Source organism: Leuresthes tenuis, unplaced genomic scaffold (genome assembly GCF_036924035.1).
Source record: "Leuresthes tenuis unplaced genomic scaffold, fLeuTen1.0.hap1 SCAF_10, whole genome shotgun sequence".
Lineage (NCBI taxonomy): Eukaryota > Metazoa > Chordata > Actinopteri > Atheriniformes > Atherinopsidae > Leuresthes > Leuresthes tenuis.
In genome coordinates this window covers 9,923,642-9,942,235 of record NW_027325364.1, presented here as the reverse complement: position 1 = coordinate 9,942,235, position 18,594 = coordinate 9,923,642, and the positions used below count along the sequence as shown (strand labels likewise).

The 18,594-nt window shown below is 37.8% G+C and overlaps 2 protein-coding genes, 1 long non-coding RNA gene and 1 other non-coding gene across 4 annotated transcripts; 1 reads left to right on the top strand and 3 right to left on the bottom strand.

Moving 5' to 3' along the window:
* Positions 1–654: 654 nt before the first annotated feature.
* LOC140316151 (uncharacterized) lies at positions 655–2,775 on the bottom strand. Its single transcript, XR_011917316.1, has 4 exons — positions 2,503–2,775; positions 1,718–2,399; positions 1,433–1,585; positions 655–1,347 (listed from the first exon to the last, which is right to left on the bottom strand). It is a non-coding gene; the product is annotated as an uncharacterized lncRNA (long non-coding RNA).
* Positions 2,776–4,250: 1,475 nt separating this feature from the next.
* Positions 4,251–9,941, top strand: cyp4t8 (cytochrome P450, family 4, subfamily T, polypeptide 8). Its single transcript, XM_072393868.1, has 12 exons — positions 4,251–4,502; positions 4,947–5,091; positions 5,207–5,251; positions 5,328–5,455; positions 5,642–5,766; positions 5,916–6,070; positions 6,196–6,302; positions 7,213–7,403; positions 7,518–7,651; positions 8,682–8,746; positions 9,122–9,204; positions 9,471–9,941. Exons 1-12 carry the CDS (start codon positions 4,311–4,313, stop codon positions 9,646–9,648), a joined length of 1,548 nt encoding a protein of 515 aa, XP_072249969.1. The 5' UTR covers positions 4,251–4,310; the 3' UTR covers positions 9,649–9,941.
* A 1,774-nt stretch (positions 9,942–11,715) lies between these two features.
* On the bottom strand, positions 11,716–17,527 carry ppp1r8b (protein phosphatase 1, regulatory subunit 8b). Its single transcript, XM_072393863.1, has 7 exons — positions 17,446–17,527; positions 16,898–16,958; positions 16,412–16,565; positions 15,428–15,645; positions 15,005–15,149; positions 14,553–14,617; positions 11,716–13,733 (listed from the first exon to the last, which is right to left on the bottom strand). Exons 1-7 carry the CDS (start codon positions 17,511–17,513, stop codon positions 13,380–13,382), a joined length of 1,065 nt encoding a protein of 354 aa, XP_072249964.1. The 5' UTR covers positions 17,514–17,527; the 3' UTR covers positions 11,716–13,379.
* LOC140317466 (small Cajal body-specific RNA 1) lies at positions 16,632–16,794 on the bottom strand. Its single transcript, XR_011917765.1, has one exon.
* Positions 17,528–18,594: the final 1,067 nt, after the last annotated feature.

The following is an 18,594-nucleotide window of genomic DNA, read 5'->3' as shown; positions in this document are numbered from 1 at the left end:
ATTACAAACAAGCTATTTTGATATCTTTAGAAATTTTGCATTTAATGGAAAATTGGCTTTTTTTTCATCATATCAGTCATCAGTTGTTTGTCATGAGTAAGCAAAAGACATTGTTTATTTCAAACAAGTATGTTTCCTCACAACAGCTTTTGGTTTATAACAGGAGGGAAGTTTAGGTATGTGCTTTTTTTATCAAAAGAAATTACAAAATATTTCAGTAACACTTAGTCCTCTACAAGCCCGGCAATTCTTTGCATGCAGGCAATGGAATTAAAGTTAATGGCTCACTGAAATGGACACTTGAATGAAAGAAATAATGGGTCATTTAAGTTTTGCTGGTCATGCACGCACACAGTTATTATTCTTATTCTTCAACATGACCACCTTTTTTCTTTTAATTGTGTACACAGTATAATAATGTTGTAGATGACTACTTAACATAAATCTGAATAGTTTGAAGCTGCAAAGTAACTAGCTTTTCAAACAAATATGGTGGAGTAAAAGGATATGATAACACAAAAATGCACATACAGTGCTTTCAAAAACGGGCGCTCCTCTGAACTGAAGTAAATCAGGTACGGAAAAACATTGAATACGTGACATCAAGGAGCGATGACTCAGAAATCATTCATTGGTATGGAAACTGGGAAAAAAAAAGATTGCCTCAAAATTTCCCCCTCGGACCTTGTTGGCGAAATCACACACAATGTGCCTCATGAAACGTGTTATTTTTGAGGAATCAATCAGTAAATCTTATATCAGGGTGGAAAATTATATTTCCTACGGTTCCATTTGCTGACCATAAATTGATGCAAATTTTCTATACTTTTATTTCACTGTAAACACAATCACTATCACATGTCATATAACTGTCTCTTCTTTTAGCAGGTGTCCTGATGACAACTGATGAATAAACCACTTGGGACTCCTCTTCCACCTGCAATGACAAAAAAGAAATGTAATAACCTGAACAAAACAACACACAACGTGCTTCCTGTGTATAATGTCTACAATGCCTGTCCAGCATGTCTGCATATAATTTAGAATTAGAAACACCGTGTATCAGCATTTAACACTTACTTTGTCATTGAGGTCACAGCAATGGGGGTTGAAAGGAAATGCTTCAGACAGACAGAAACAGAATTAGGGGGACGTACATAAACTTCAAGACAGCAAACACACTCAAAACAGTGAAAAGAAGAGACAGGAAGTTTCAATAACGTGACGAACTGCAATGCTTACCTGCATGCACTCTTGATCTCAAGCAAAAAATGAAAAGAGCCATTAAAATGAAACATGCGAGGGGAACTGCTACTCCATAGATAGCTGGCATCAGGTTCTTAGACTCTATAGATACATCTGTGAAATCAAAAACCCAAGTATAAATATTTCAGATCACAAATTTCTCAAAGAGACATGTAGCAACACCTACCTGCTGTTTTGTAAAACTCAGTTGGTGATATGTAGCCTCTGGTAACTGTAGGATGTCCATCCAACATTTGACTTGCATTACTAGTTAAGGACCTGGATGGATCTACACGTACAGATGTAGTTGTCGTGTCTGTCACCAGACTTGAGGTGTTTTCTTGAATCATATTTTTCCATGTCATCAGTCACAGCACAATAAATGAGAGTTTTCTTATTGGAATATACTGTCTCACAGCAAATAAAACACTTTCTATAGGTGAAAAATATGAGATGAATTTCAGTTTCTCACCTGTTATTACACTTAAATTGATAGTAAGCACTTTCTGACTTGGATCACCATAGCAGCTTGCCCAGCAGGTATATTTCCCAGCATCTTCCCTTTTGATATTTGCAATTTGTATAGACTTTTCTGAATTCATCATAACTGGTCTTAGTGATGAGTTCCTGAAAGCAGTTGTATTACTTGCTTCAAAAGTCCATTTTATATTTGGCAATCTGCCCGGACATGTTTGTTTGAAACTGCTGCCTGCAGCAATCAAAAATGTTGTTTCATTCAGAATTTCTAGAAAAAAAGAAAGGTACAATGCTTTGGCAATTAGATTAAAAAATATGCACAGAACAGAATAAATGTGACATTTGCATTACTTGCTCAGAATGTGACTTATTCAAACCTCTGATGACCATCAGCTTTTCATTCCTGCAGACTTGGTTACAATTTTCACACCAGTATGTGCCCTGATTGTCCTCAGCAAAACCTTTGATGACCAAGGAGCGATTCTGTGAGATATACGCTCTGGATTGAGAGGTACTGTGGTATTGTACTCCTTTCATATCTTGAAAGAATAGCTTAATTTCGGCACTGAGTTCATCCTTCTTGTAAAACCATGTTATACAGTCTGAGTCAGTGCTGTAACAACGACAAGGTATGACGGCTTGACATCCCAGCCAGAAACGAAGGTGATGCGTGATGGCTGAAATATCAGTTTTCTGTTATTCACATACAGAACTTTAAAAGTGTCAAGCAGTATATTCATTCAGTACACAGTTATGTTAACAGTTCAGTCAGTAACTTACCGTTTCCTGAGAAAATGTATGCACTCCAAAAGATCTGAAGAAAAATCAAAATAAAGCCCTTCTGAGTCTTGGCTGAGGGAATCATGTCTCTGCAAAAATAAAGGACACACGGGACAAAATTAAATGAACTGCTGTTGTGTTCATATCATAAAATCTCATATAACCATACAGGTTCAGAGACCCTGTATGGTATTACACTGCTTGCTAGTACTAAGCGCAAGCTGATACATAGGAAGTGGTCCAACAGCTACTGCATAGGAAATTAAACGGTACTTTCACCCACGCTCTTTTTCTGTTGGTGTGGCATATATGTAGCTTTTTGCTTCAGCAATGGTGTTGAAATACATTACATGCATCAGTTACAAGTTTTATTTTCTCATACAAAGGTGTCAAGTTTAGTCTGACACTATTTTTTTTTACGATGCGTCTATTAGATATTTTGTAAATTTCTCAGTTACTTTAGAGAAACAAACTGGCGTTGAGCTATTTGTACAGTATATTGCCAGAAGAGCAACAGTGGAAATGTTTACATGACATGAACAACATGATTGAGATATGAGTCACACAAGCTCAACAAGCCTACCAATGCTTATATCTTCATAAATCTGAAGTGTCTGTGTTGTCCCCTCTGGGATTTTCCCTTTTTCTCCAAGTCTCATGTCCTTTTTGTGCATGTGAAGGAACCAATAACTTAGAAAACCCAGAATCTCTCCAGCAGAAATGGCTGATCCCATACAATCTGAAAGGCCTTATTTTTAGTCATGACTATTCTTCCCTCACTCTGACACTAATTGGCATAATGGCTGCCTTAGGTTTGCATTTATCACCAAGAATACGCAGCAGTCCAAATTATAGTTGTTGTTTTTTTTACCAATTAGCAGAGGAGTCCTTGAACACAAAAAGGGCAGCGATGGGGCATTTCACATGGAAGGTGACAAGAGATGCATCAGCAATGCGTGGTTTACAAAATCATGAGCTTTTGGAACATTAAACCACATCATTTTTTTTTCGTAGACCCCGACGTTAAGTTGTTAGTTTCAGTATTGCTGCCTCATTGAATTATACGCTCTTTAAACCACAACCTCAACATGACAGCCTATCAAAAACTACATATGGAGCTGTGGAAAAGTTTAGTGCAATTCAAGATGTTTAAAATATTATGTCAGAGAAAGAGAGAATGACAGTCAGACAGACTGGTCTGAAATGTACCTGCAGCGTGACACCAATCCCCGGGCTAGGAAGAGTTGCAAAGTTCTTCTCTGCGACTCTTCCTAGCGCACCGAGTACGTAGAAGTTCAGTACCAAGAAGACTATAATAATAATAATAATAATAATAATAATAATAATAATAATAATAACAATAATAATAATAATAATAATAATAATAATAATAATAATAATAATAATAATAATAATAATAATAACAATAATAATAATAATAAAGTATTCAGATTGTAAGGGAGGTTAAAAGATTTAAAGAAAAATAGAATACATGAGATCATTTTACACAGTTTTAACTCCACATGTATTATAGATTTCTTGGTAATCTGCTTAAACATGCATTCAATGGTCTACATGTTTACACCGTGAATACTTGGTAATCATTATAGGCTCTAATCTTGTAGGCTACATTGCCCTGTTGAATGTCTGTGGCTCCATGCAAACCCCAGTTTTCCGTCAGCGTAACGTAACGTTCCTGTATCGACGCGCAGATTCTCCGCCTACCACATACAAACTAACACACGCACACAATAAGTCTGTCGTGCTGGTCTTTTTTTCTCTTCCAGGAAGGCTCGGGCATCGTCGGTATGAAGTTAGCTGGAGCTTTCATGGACTTTCAGCCGGCTTGGCCTCATGTGCACTACTTGTTTGCTGCGCTCTGTGTCGTTGCTACTGTGTACAAATTAGCGATCCTCATCGTCAGGAAGAAAGCTGTGCTTCGACACATCGAAGCTTTTCCAGGACCTCCGGCACACTGGCTGTTTGGACATGTTTTCCAGGTAACGCATTTGCAGCAGCTCCAAATTTGCAGAGCTGTTCGGCACTTACACAATGTCAGAGAACAAAATGAAGAATACCGTTATGTCAGAGAGCTTTGAAGGTTATCATTTGCATCACAACTGGGTGCTGAATATCGCTTTCTAATTTATAAAATGCTCCCTTTTTATATATACAATCTTTACTTGTGATCATACACCTTGAAAAAATGACATTTTTGAGATAGTAAAATGTTATACATATAAACATCTCTGTTTATATAGAGCCTACATTTCTAAATGATACATAAAGGTTTTTACCTATGTACTTTTTTAAATGATAGATTTGAGTTTGTGTTATTCTTTTTGCATTGTTTATCATTGCAAATAAGTGTCACATAGTTATGGCAGCCTGCATGCCTGTTGTTATTAGTTTTCAGTCATCCTTCGTTGGCATTTTTCTTTTAGTTCAAACAAGATGGGACAGACTTCGAAAAGGTGGTGAAGTGGAGTGAGCAGTATCCTTATGCTTTCCCAATGTGGTTTGGCCCCTCTATTTGTATCCTCAACATTCACCATCCAGATTATGTAAAAACAATACTTGCATCAACAGGTGTGTGACTTTTCATAATCGCTTGTTTTTGTAACAATTTTTACAAACTCAGATGCTGCATAATAACATCCAAAGGTCGGTCTTATAAAGCTTTTATTTGCCGTCTTTCCAACAGAGCCAAAAGATGATTTTGTATACAGGTTTATCGAGTCTTGGATTGGTAAGATCTGCTTTTCCTTCCACTACAACGTGTTTTACAGGGACGTCACACTCATCATGTCTGCTTCTGTCTCCAGGACACGGGTTATTGGTGTCGAATGGTCCGAAATGGTTTCGCCACAGAAGGCTCTTGACTCCGGGTTTCCATTATGATGTTTTAAAACCATATGTGCAACTGATGTCACAATCTGCTGAAACCATGCTCGTATGTAAATGTTTTGTTGTGTAAATCACTTGTTATAATAGTCAAATAACAATCCAAAGGATCACAATAAGATCAATACAAAGCTGTTTAGTTCACAATTTTGTGCCGAAACTAGTCAAGCTTGTGCATGTGTAGGAGGTTTTTACATATCCTGCACAGTCACATCTGGTCTCTCATTGTTGCCAGGACAAATGGGAAAGTTACGCAACCACCAAAGAGGCGTTTGAGTTGTTTGAGCATGTGAGCCTTATGACACTGGACAGCATCATGAAGTGTGCCTTCAGCTGCAACAGTAACTGTCAGACAGAGGGGTGAGTTCATAGAAATGAGTTTTTAACCATTCACAATTTCAGCTTCTGCCTTATTTAAAGCTTAACTTTTAAATCAAAATGAGTTCAGGTGTCAAAATAATGAGTGGAAAAAGTGCAGATTATAATGTTTCCCTGCTTTCACATTTCAGAGGAGAAAATACGTACATCAAGGCAGTGTATGAGCTCAGCGATCTTATAAACTTTCGAATGAGGACGTTTCCATACCACAGTGATCTTATTTTCTACCTCAGCCCACATGGTTTCAAATATAGGAAAGCATGCAAGGTGGCTCACAGCCATACTAGTAAGCTCAAATCTGATTTAACAACAGTCTGAACAACTGCCAAATGATAAGACTTGAAATTTTCATTTAGTTTGTCAGTTTAGTGTGAAAATGCAAAAGCTCATCTATGATCTTCTCTTTTTAAGAGGAGGTTATAAGAAAGAGGAAAGAAGCACTGAAGGAAGAGACTGAACATGGGCGCCTGCAATCCAAGAGATACTTGGATTTTCTGGACATCCTTCTCTTCGCAAGAGTATGTTGTGTGTTATCAGTTCCAACCCCTGCTTTTACAAAACGACATGTTCTTTCATGTGAGTGAGTTGACAAATGTTACACGCAAGCAGCCAAAAATGTGTGTGTTTAGGATGAAAGCCTCAAAACAATATTCAAACAAATAAAAGCAGCAGGATATGCATAAACTCGCTATTGGATATAGTGCATATGTGGAAAGCACTGTGCTGACTATGTTCTGCATGCTAATGTCTATTTGCACAAAGGCAACTGTCAGCTTTTGTGTTCTTTTTTGTGCAGAAACTGCTTGAGACAGTATTGGAAAACATTTGCCATCCAAAACTTTAAAAACCCTCTCTTTAAACATCCCTGAGCTGCTTTATGAAAGCATCTTGCAGAAGATTGATTTGCTTGTCGTCTGTAAGTTTAAACACAGTGGCAGTTGGGAGATGCAGCGGGACAGTGACCCCACACATCAAACTACAAAAACACAATAAAAGTTAGCCTTTTGATTAGCATTAAACTTTAACTTAAAACAGACACAGTTGACCTGAAGATAGCCTCAAAATCAGTCATCCCGAGATCATGGTTGACCTACATTTCTGTCTGTTTTCCCCCTCTATGATTTGCTAGTTTGATTTGAAACTATCAGACATACTTGTTTGAGGGTAAAAGAAGTTCATGTTGGTTCACTGTCCTCTCCCACATGTTCTGTAAGTGCACTCAAGTATTGATCAAATACATTGATGAAAGGTTCTCAGGATTTGATAACCGGTGTGTTTTTAGGTTGTGTGTAACTGTAGTTCATCATGTTATGACTGGTTATTGCGGAACACTCAGACCTATAACACTAGCCAGTACTCATTAGCGTATATTTACTGCTTCTTTATTGTAGTCTCAGTGAGTTTATCAGTCTTTTATTACATCAACAGGATGAGAAGCAGCAGGGTCTATCAGATGAAGACATACGAGCAGAAGTGGACACTTTCATGTTTGAAGGGCATGACACCACAGCCAGCGGCATCTCTTTCATCCTCTACTGTCTGGCCTGCCACCCCGAGCACCAGAAGATCTGCAGAGATGAGGTAATTGAGGCCCTGGATGGCAAGGACGGCATGGAATGGTAAGCTTCCAAATAAAGTCAGTACCATTCGGTGCTACAGCGGCTGCTGCCGGCAAGCTGTAGACCTTTTAATGTCTCTTGAACAATAAATTTGCATGTCTGTTTTATATCAAGGGAGGATCTCAGTAAAATTCCATACACTACGATGTGCATCAAAGAATCGCTTCGTCTTTACCCTCCTGTACCAGGAATGTCCAGGAAGACCACCAAACCCATAACCTTTTTTGATGGAAGGACTTTGCCAGTAGGTCAGTGACATGATGTAATTACAAAGAGGAAATGAAAATGTCGTAGTTAACACTGCTATTGGATGTGTCACAGGGAGAAGATAAGATATTAACTATCTGACCTATGGACTTGGTTTTGTTTCACAAAGTCAACCTTTCACAAAACAGCACACATTAACCACAACTTCCTCTACATAAACTAGCTTTTATAAAGAGAGAAGGTGCGATGAGAGTGCATGCACTTCACACCGTCTTTAGACCACATGTACACAGGTTTTTGTGGCAGAGTAACCCTATTTTGCTTTGATAAAACAAAGCAGACAGTTTCACGGAGCTGGCTCAGTATGATGGTGATTTTTTCTGATTTAGTTTTTCATGGTCTCATTTATTGGCGATTGCGGGTGCTATAAATAAATGCAGCCTTGTATCGTGCGTAATGACAGTGGAAGACCTCTCTAATGAGACTTTAAGAGAACAGCAGGCATACCATAATCCATCTGTACACCTGCTTTTCCTGCAGATAAAACATTGTTGTTGGTCCTCCATCTTAGCCCTGATGAGCTTTTGCAGGGTCAATTGCTTTGAACTTACAGAACTGATTGCTTGTTACTTTTTCAATTCAACAGTTTTTGTTCTGTTTGCGTAATTCTTAGTTTTATATTTGGTAAAACTGGGCTTCTTTTCTTTTCTTTGTTGCTTTTATTATCTTATCCTGTTCAGTTGTGGTGTAGATGATGCATGAACATATCAGTGACAAATTAGGGGGGTGTCTGGCATGGCTAAAAATGGAGGCGAAAATCAGGTTTGTGCATAGTTTCGCAGTGATTGAGAATTCTGAAAATAAAGAAAAACATACACACACACATCTATGAGTCTGGTGACAAGAATGTGAATCCACATGTCTGCTTTTTCCCTGTGTGCACACATTTTTAGTTATACACCAACACAGTTTTATGTGTCTGGCCAAAGGTGTTTACAGTTCCTTCACGACCCTGCAGAATCTTGTTTAAAATCCTAGATTAAATAGACCTTTCATTTTCCTGATTTGTAGGTTTTCACATTGGAACAAGCGTGTTTGCGATTCACAGAAATCCTGCAGTCTGGGAGAACCCTGATGTAAGTCATAATGATTTCATACTGAGCACAACACACTGCGCAATGTACATTATATTATCAAAAGAATCAACGATTACATAAAACATAGGACGTCTGTCACCATTGTACTTATATGGAAATTACTTAAATAACTGAGGAAATAGGCAATACAGAAAACTGTCTGATGATGTACAGGTAATGGAAAACCTTGAGTTTGCTAGTTGTTCAGTTGATCAGCTGCCAGTATTACATAAAGTGACATCAAAGAGTGAAAAGCTGGTTTATTCACTCACTATTTTATGTTTGTGAATGAGTTTAAACAGTTTTAATTTTCTCTGGACAGAAATGTGTTATTTACACAATAATGTTATTATCTTTCCTCTTGTGGTATGTTAGGTCTTTGACCCACTGCGTTTCCTCCCAGAAAATGTGTCTAAGCGGTCACCTCACGCCTTTGTGCCTTTCTCAGCTGGACCAAGGTTTGAAAACACCTGACACTGTGTGACTGAATTATGTTCTCAGTTTACTCACCGCCTGATCATGTATCTTACAACAGTCTTCGGTATGTGAATGTGTAACTCAGCACCAAACCCTATAAGAACTAAAGTTGGAGCTAAAGTAAAGTAGAGAAAGGGTGAACTCAGTATAACACATAGCTGTAGAGCTGGATGTTTCCTCTCATCTTACTGCTAAGATCTTTCCAAATCCCCTCATGTTTCCTATATTTGATGTTGTCCTCCTTCAGAAACTGCATCGGTCAGAATTTTGCAATGAATGAGATGAAGGTGGTGACAGCCCTGACACTGAAGCGATACCAGCTGATCGAAGATCCCACTTTGAAACCCAAGATGATTCCTAGACTGGTTCTCCGCTCAATTAATGGCATCCACATCAAGATCAAACCTATTGAGCCATGCTTATAAGAGCAAATGACTTCAGGAGCTGATGAAAAAAGCACACTATTGAATGAGGGAATCATTTAAGATGATTTGAAGTAACACTTGATTAGGCTTTTACACTGACATAGAATCTAATCACTATTTTTTTTAATAGATATTTTAGGAGGAATTACGTATTGAAAATGTACAGATGGAAAAGTTGTAATCACTTTTTTATAGGGAGTTATTTTTGCACTTTATTTGTTAAGAAATTAGTTGTATTGTTTTTGCAAGATTTGCTTCAGTTTGCAATAAATACAAAACCTGATGAGCCATCATCTGAGATAATAAACAACCTCATTTCTAAAAATGCTGAGGCACGACAGTGATGATTTGCAAATCATTTAAACGATGGGAATTTTTTTTAAATAGTTTAAAAAACAACATATCGAATACTGTAAATGAGGAACTTTATTGATTTTAATTTAAAATAAAAAACGTTTTCAAAAAAGCTTATTTGAATTTGATACTAACATCAACTTTAAAAAGGGGACATCATCATAAAAATGACGTCGATAGACAACAGATGTTTGGTCTGAGAGTAACATTTACCCAAACAGAATAGCAAACATTTAAGTTTCCACAGAACACCTTCGGATTAAAAAACAGGCATGATTCAGGAAACTGGAAAATGCCTCATGGGTTCAGGACCGGAATATTTCTGAAAACCAACAGAAGTGAACACAGTTTGCACCTGTGTTTATAAATGTTAGTTAAGTTTCTACCATGCAAAAAGAACAAAAAGGAACAATAGCATTCAAGATTGGTTCATTTTTGGATTGCGAAAGACCATCACCTCTTCTGGGCCCAAGCTTATTTAATGTGGACTCAGGCAAAGTACAAAAATAAAACTGTCCTGGGGTTTTAGTGACATTTTAAAATTCTCTTGGAAAGCAGGGATGCTGCATCCTCTACGCTAAAAGGGAAGAGGCACCTCTTAAGAGAAAAGGCTCCCTGTAGCCTGTTATCAGTCCACAGTTCAAAAACCAGCATCTGTGACTGCTGCAAGGTGCAAGTGTAACTAGAGTGGGTCACTTACAGGCTGTCATCCAGATGATCATTCAAACCATTTGGTGGGTTATGAAAAAAACAAAACATTGACAAAGGAAGATCATATCAAGTTAAAAGGGGAAAGCATTTCATTTGCATCCTAAGTTTCTGCTCCTTGTCCCTGTCTCGGTTATTTAAGGTGCTGTTTTATTAAACAATAACAATTCTCTGCCATTTTCAGTGAATACGTTAGTTTACAAATTGCAATTGGTTTTCATCTACATTTTAAATAGCATTTTTGATGACAGTAATCTAAGGTAACCTGGTCATCCAGAGCACTTATCTTTGTCTCTTTACTCATAGAGCAGTCCGATATGTTTATCTAGGTCATAGTAAGAGTGGAGAAAAGGAATGGTAAATATGATAAATGCCAAGGAAGATGCTGAAACAGTTTATGACTTGCAACCAAACCTGAAAAAACAAGACAAAGAAACCACGGTATCACATCATTCACACCATTTCACACGTAGTTTATGGCTGAGACAAGACAGCTTAAAGAACGGCTTAAGTGAACTGCTACAGCAGCTATTGCAGAGTACAGAGGTCGTTTTCCGGCCTCTTTCTCAATTATTTTCCTTCAATACACAGTAACAAAAAGACCCCTACGTTTACTGAAAGTGTGTGAGGATTTATGTTTAACCTGTCGTGAAGGTGATTTGTCTTTGTTACATCAACTCTTTGAAACCAAGTCCAAAGTACATCTGGGATATGTGGTCAATGTTTACCTCTTGATCAGACTTAAGAATGAGAAGTAGAATGATACATTAGCTTCTAAATAAACTGTATCACCTCTTTACTCAGAGGTGTACTGTACTGTATCACCTGAGTACCAAAATCTTGTTGCCCTACCAGCCAGTGGATGGCTGCTTCAGAGTAAATGTGGCTACAATGTAAAAAACAAGGCAATGATCACACACTGAGTGTGAAAGCTCAGCATACTTTCAGTGGGAGTATGTCACCACTGTAATGAGTAGCTTCATGCACACAGGGGAGGCTTACAAGTCAAAAGTATTTTTTTTTATTTACAGTCATGATACAAAATCCACACGCTCAAAAGCACAAAAGTCACCAGCACAGTTTGTAAAAATGAATCAACCATCTCTTACTTTTCTTAGATTATAAACTTTTTACTTATATTAAAAAAAATCCTATAAAAAAGGCCAAATGAACTTCTTGGGTAAGGTTTTTTTTGTTTTTTTTTCCAGGAAAGCAGGGTATCCTTCGGTGGTTACCTCAACCTCAACCTCTAACAGATATAAACTGTCCAACTGCTGAGTTCATCCATATGTTATGTCAACCTTTCTTAAAACTACTGAGCCATCAGTTAAACTTAAGTCTAAATACCTTGTTAACCAATGTCTATTAAATCCACCTCGATCATAAGAAATACCAGAAAGAGCTGTTGGATTGAGCCCCTTTAATGCAGATCTTTTCCCCACTTTAAAATGCCATTTTGTGGGATCTTTTAATAACAAAACATAAACCTATCATCTGGTTATGATGACATGTTTGACACAGCAGGCTGTGCATTTTTTTCTATTCCCCTTTTGCTGCTCTGCGGTTCCTATGTTTCAAGTTGGTTAAGGGAAATAGTTGTACACTGTACTCTGTTGCATGTGAAAGACGCCAACACACTTTATGACCGTTACAGCAATCTAAACGCAAACAACGCCGTTTTTAATAACCTTTTTATTTCGCAGTTGACATTTGTAATTGTGCTAGAGTCCATTCTGCTATCTTGTTGCTACTTGGAAGCAGTCCTATTAAACACCAGACAAAGGAAGATGTAAAGTGGTTGCATTGACAGTAAAGTTGTGCTGGAGAAACGGGCAAAGCCAAAAGAAAACTGATAACTGGCTTTAATCTCCACAAGAATCAAAATTAATAAATACAAGCTTGCACCACTCTATTGATGGTATGACACGTTCAGATTGAGGTTAAGATTCGTGCAAGATACCTGCAAGCTCGCTGTAAACTGACCTTTGCTTAAATCACCATCTAGTGGCTTACAGGGAAAATGCAAGTCATTTTAGTTGATGTAGTATCTGCCTAATACACGGAATGAGGGGGAAAAATCTCACTAAAAGAGTTGATTACCTAATATCCATGTTTTTCAAATAAGAAGCAGCCCTGTGTTTGGACAGAAATTCAGTTCACATATGAAGTCCTTGACTTTCCTGACTTCTCACAGTATGTTATCATATATAAAAGTACTTTTTGCTATTTGTTTTAATAGCATAACTGACATTCGGAAAAAGTGAAAAAAAAAAAAATATCTTGACACATGTAGAAAAAGAATACAATTTTACATAAATCAAAGCCATCAAACACAACTCAGTGACCCATCATAGACATGTAGCCTGTCACTTGGACAGGCTACATGTCTCACTGCCACTCTGCAGCTCAAATGCTTGCTGACAAGTCTCGTGTAATTCATTTGCGATCGATGAGATTCTACTGTTAGTGGACAACCTGCTGACTTAGATAATGATGTGGAATATATCTTGTGACAGACAACAGGGAAAACGTGTGGTACTTTTCTGTAATTACAATGAGTCAGATGACAAATAAAAAGAACATCAAAGGTGAATGGCTCCACCTCTGCCAGGTCACAGTCCCTGATGTATCTGCTGGTAACCTGAGAGTCAGCAGATTTACTAAACTGGTTAGATGAGTAGTGAAAGGGTGGGTTTCTTGCCTGGCCAAGCTTCTTTGGCATATTTCTTTTTGCGTGGCTCGTTGTGGGTCTCTGGTAAGTAGGGAGCTGTTACAGGTGTGGGGTTGAGGGTGACAGGGGGCTGGGGAGCTTCTGGGGCCAGATCTACCTCTGGTGCTGGATTAGGGAAGGGCAGAGGAAGCCCTCCCTGCATAGCAGCACCACCTGGAGCTCCTGTTGGCTGGTTCTCATGACTGGTGGGAGGCAAGTCCCCATAGAGACCGCCACCCAAGCTGTAGCCATGGAGGCGCTTTGAAGTCAAATCGTCAAGACCCAGAGTGTTATGGCTTTCGAATCTCCGTTTCTACAAGAGAGATGGAAGAATATTAACTTCACAAGTAATACATATTAAACCCATGATATTACTATTCATTACATCTATTACATGTTTATTACCAATACCATTATGGATGTTTCTTATGGATCCAGTCCTTTATCACTTTAGTTCTGACATGACATGTTTTAAGCATCAACATAACTGCTAACTTAATTAATAACTGAAATAAACTTTGCTTTTAGTGCCTTTGTCAACTTCATAGAGGTAAATAAAACACAAATCTGATTAGATCATTAACAAGTAAATAAACAATTCTAAATAATTTTAGTGCCCTAACACGCTGAGAGAGAGATAGAGATAGATAGATACAAAATTGAGCCTAAAATAAACTTGTCACTCAGGTTTTCTTAGTGAAAGAAAAATGGGGTAGACATGTTGCGAATGCTAGAACACAGTTGGTAAACAGTCGCACTGCCCAAATGTAGAGCGTTATCATGGTGCTTGTATTCTGCTTTGTCCAATCATTTACATATTTGATTCTCTCCTACCACCCCGTGCTCACAAATACAGTATATCAGTGTAAAAATCAATACTGTCTAATTAGCAATATTCACAATTTTAAACCAGTCCTCATGTGGAACAGGCTCTTAATTCCCATCCTTATAAGTGTTATAACTGGATATCTGGTATTCACCCTGTGAGCTACGTAGCAGCACTTACAATGTTGCTCTAACTGCTAATATAGAATAGAGAATACTTTATTCATACAACAGCTGAACGTGAGTTAACTTTGTAGCAAAGCCTGTCAGCTGAATTGTCTGAATAGAATTGTACAGAAAAACTTACCTTGATGGGAATGACAGCAGTCTGCACCATATTTCTAAAGCGTCCAACTGAGGGGTCAATATCCTCTGCAGGAGTTTAGAAAGACAGTTATTACAATCTTCAGTGTGAATTACTTCTCATTAAAGTAAGGATGCCACAGATCTGATTTCACAGCACTGCACAAAGACCCTCACCACAAACCAATCAAAATAGACAGATCAATTTATGTGTTTACAGCCTTGTTTAAAGACAAGTGTAAAAAAAGAAAAATTAAAAGGTAACTTAAGTTAAATCCTTTAAATGTATGTTTTTGTTATTAAATTTGGTAAAAACCTTCAGAAAACTGAATTAACAAGAATAAAACAAATGACTACCTATCACTGTTCGGCTTGCCGTTTATCAGTAAAAACACTGGTGTGTGATCTATAGATTTGTTTTTGTTACTTCAGCACCACCTTCACTTCGACCAGTACCTGGGTTAATGATGGAGTCCTCTTCACTAAAGGTTACTCTGGAGTTCCTGCGTTTCCTCTTAGGCCTCTGGATTTCCAAGTTGCCTTCCTCGATGGTCAGGAGGGAGATGCGCTTGTTGTGAGCGGTGTTGAACTCTGTCAGGTTCTGGCAGAATGCAGAAATCAGAAGAAAAACATTTAATCTGACTGTATTATTACCTGGATATCAACACTTTCTAACACTTCGTCATGCTAGGCTGGGTGTTGGCAAGTAGTATTATTAACCTGTGGAAAAAGTAGGAATGGGAACAGCTAATAAATAGGAAAATAGCCCAAAGAGAATGTTAAATATTATTATTTTACTGAAGGTTTTGGACAGACAAACCAATGGAGAAATGAGCTGTTAACACCAAAACTTGGTATGTATTGAGAGATTTAGCATACATCCAGCTCCGTCTCTTCCTCCGGAAGCCCAAGTAGTCCTTTCAGCTCCTCATCCTCCCCTGTCTTACTGTCTCCTGTGCCAGCGCTGCCTTGGGTTTGGGGTTTCTCTCTGATAATGTATGTTCTTGTTGACGCCCCAAAAGATAATGTAGAGTCTATGGGGACCTGTTGAGGCTTGTGGGCTTCGAGCCGGATGTGTCCGAGGAAAGTACCGTGTGCTGAAATGGGAACAGATAGTTTGCACTGTTAGGACAGCCTAAGAAATAATTTAACTGTCAAAGAGCAATATTTCAAGAAGGTTCTGTGACCAAATCAACTTTGCATCAAACAAATGTACATTATGGTTATCTGTGTTTATATTCCATCCTGTCCACTTAAGTTTATTTCCCACAGGACTGTGTTGTGTGTTGACTATGAGCACCTGCTGCTTCAAACTCTCTGACCAGTTAAAAACAGTGTCAGTTAAACATCTGGGCACATCTGCCCATTCATTTCACTTAGTGGGTGTCTCTGACCTTTGGACTGCTCCCGGATTTTCTGCACGTGTACATTTTCTGGAGTTTGTATCAACAAAATCGGTAGCAGGAGTTCCAATTTTGCTCAGTTGTCTAAAGTTTAAAAGGCAGGTTGGGGCCATAAGTACACAACTGTTAGCACCATGACACCACACAGCAGGTGTGAGACAAGTTTAAATGAAATCTATTGAACATTCTCATAGTTTGAGCTGCAAATAAAAAATAATTATATCAAATAGCTATTGATATGACATGAAGAAAGAAGGAAACTTGACAGTTTGGAACATGAAAATGCTCATGGCTTTAAAAAGTTAAATTATGAACATAGTGACTATACTATCTCTATTGAACGACAAGTAATTTGAGCACAGAGGTGTATTACCTGTGTGTAAAAAAATGACAAGTTACAGTTATTATTTGCTGTTCAACCCTCAACAATGAGGAAGTGTGATTATGAATGATGTCTTACTGCTATTGAGGTCTATAAGGAAGACCCTTTTTAGATGTTTGTGGTAGACTAAGGCGGCGTGAACACGTGAGCATGACTGATGGTCAATGGTGAAGTCACACCAGTCGGGGTTCCTCCCAAACAGGTAGTACTTCTTTTCATCTATAATCAGCTTCTACAAGGAGAGACAGATTCAGTGAAACACTCATTAAAACCACCAGTGAAAGGGTCAATATAATGTCTTTGTGCCTCTGAGTCATAACTCATCAGTGTTGCTTCCCACTGAGAAGCTTAAATCTCAGGGCTGAAGCTGCTCTCGCACCATTTGAAGCCATGCAGCCACGGAAAACCCCAGTGTAACACATCTGGGACATAACAGACTGTCAGGCTTGTATCAGGTGCATTTACTATGCACACAATTAGCCATCACATGCCAAATCACGAATGCATAAAAACGTTAAATGATAAGGAGCATCCTGAAGCACAATCTTTAAAACTTCAAGTTACCTCTATGAGCTTGTCTCCCTTCATCACGTCAAGATGGAGCCCTGTGGGCGGTTTGCCTGCCCTGAAAGCAAACGGATAGTGACTGCTTTTAACATTTAAAAAGGTTATACAAGGACATGCATGCACAGCTGATCACTACTGTAGTTAAATCAACATCCAAGCTTAATTTCTCTCACCACACTTCAAGGTTTGTAAATGTAATCGAGCATTTAGAAACCCTTACTCGCGCCATTCATTGCAGGAGTGATACTGTCACAGGAATATTTATCTCCGAAATCCGTCTATGCATAACTGCGATTCTCACAACAGAGCACATAACGGATCTCTTAATAAGAGAACACACCTAAAGCCATATATAAATTAATGCCAACATCATTAACGGGTTAGCCTGTTAGCTTGGTTAGATGCTAACGCTAGCTACAGTAATTACAACTTTTTCTCCTCAATAAAATTAATATATATCAAAGGGAGGGCATTGATGAGCTTATTTGCATATTATCATGCGTTACAAATATCCTGCTACTACTTTAACATGTGCAATTCCTCACCATGATGGACAATCAAAAGGAGGAGGACCGTCTTTACTTATTTTAGTCGCCATCTTGCTTGAGCACATTAATGCCGAACTGCATGTTGGGTAAACGTCGTATTGGATGTCTGGGATTTGTAGTCCTGCAATCTTGCCAAACACCACATGCCCAACAATCCCCTTTATAACACCATTGGAGGAAGTAGTCACTTTCTCTGCTTAAGTAAAAATAATGACAAAACATTGTAAAAAACATTCTGTTAAAAGCAAGTTCAAATATTATGCTGTTAAAGCCAGTCTGTACAATCTACGAACCATTTAATCAGTGTGCTTTAAGAAGTAAGTACTTAATGCTGAAAAGATCTATACTTTTGTGTCATCAGATAAATGTACTGAAATAGTAATGCAAAACACCATTTTATTGTTAATGGCTAATATTAATTGTCGTTTTTGATTATTTGAATTAGTTTCCCCCTTCTGTGAATTAATTGGTTTGTAAAAAAAAGAAAAAAAAGAAAAGAAAATCCTGAAAATACCCGGTGCTCAAAAGCAGGAATTTTCAAAGTGTAAAGCATTCCACCCCAGGAGAACTCCAAAGATTTCCAGAGGAGGCTCAGTGAATGGAGGAAATATTACATTACTTAGCAAAATATGATGCCATGTGGTTGAATAACTAAAATATGTAGCTAAATGATCATGTCATGTCATTATGTAGCTATTATGGGGAAATTATTTTTTTCCTCAGTAAAGAAATAATAAATACCTTAAAACAAGTTATGTAGTTAGGGTATTATGCATATGTCAAACAGTCTGTATGAAATTTATCTTAATCATCGTTCAAAAGTCACCTGGGAATTAAGTAAAAGTTAAAATATGTATCAAGTGAAGTGTCTTTTTTTTTCATTATCCAAATCTGAGGTTAGGCTCTGAAGAATTATCAACAATATTTCCAAATCTTCTATCAGCTGGCTAATTGATTATCTACTAATCATTGAATCTTTAATCTTATAGTCTCTTAGTGAGTTTAAATTCAAACAAAGCATCGTATTTTTTAAGTTATTGATTTGTGAAAATAAAAAATCAGATGTTAATTAGATGCTGTCAGATAAATGTGTTTAGGTAAAATATACATTTACCTCTGAACTGAAGTCGATTTAAATACATATAT

What these genes read in the sequence shown, in the direction of transcription:
- cyp4t8 (XM_072393868.1), top strand. Translation starts at nt 4,311, where the DNA reads ATGAAGTTAGCTGGAGCTTTCATGGACTTTCAGCCGGCTTGGCCTCAT. An exon ending in GGTGGCTCACAGCCATACTA is followed by an intron (nt 6,071 to 6,195) that starts GTAAGCTCAAAT and finishes TCTCTTTTTAAG; the next exon opens with AGGAGGTTATAAGAAAGAGG. An exon ending in GGCAAGGACGGCATGGAATG is followed by an intron (nt 7,404 to 7,517) that starts GTAAGCTTCCAA and finishes TTTTATATCAAG; the next exon opens with GGAGGATCTCAGTAAAATTC.
- ppp1r8b (XM_072393863.1), bottom strand. Translation starts at nt 17,513, where the DNA reads ATGTGCTCAAGCAAGATGGCGACTAAAATAAGTAAAGACGGTCCTCCT. An exon ending in CCTTTTGATTGTCCATCATG is followed by an intron (nt 16,959 to 17,445) that starts GTGAGGAATTGC and finishes GTTTGCTTTCAG; the next exon opens with GGCAGGCAAACCGCCCACAG. An exon ending in AGGAAGAGACGGAGCTGGAT is followed by an intron (nt 15,150 to 15,427) that starts GTATGCTAAATC and finishes GCATTCTGCCAG; the next exon opens with AACCTGACAGAGTTCAACAC.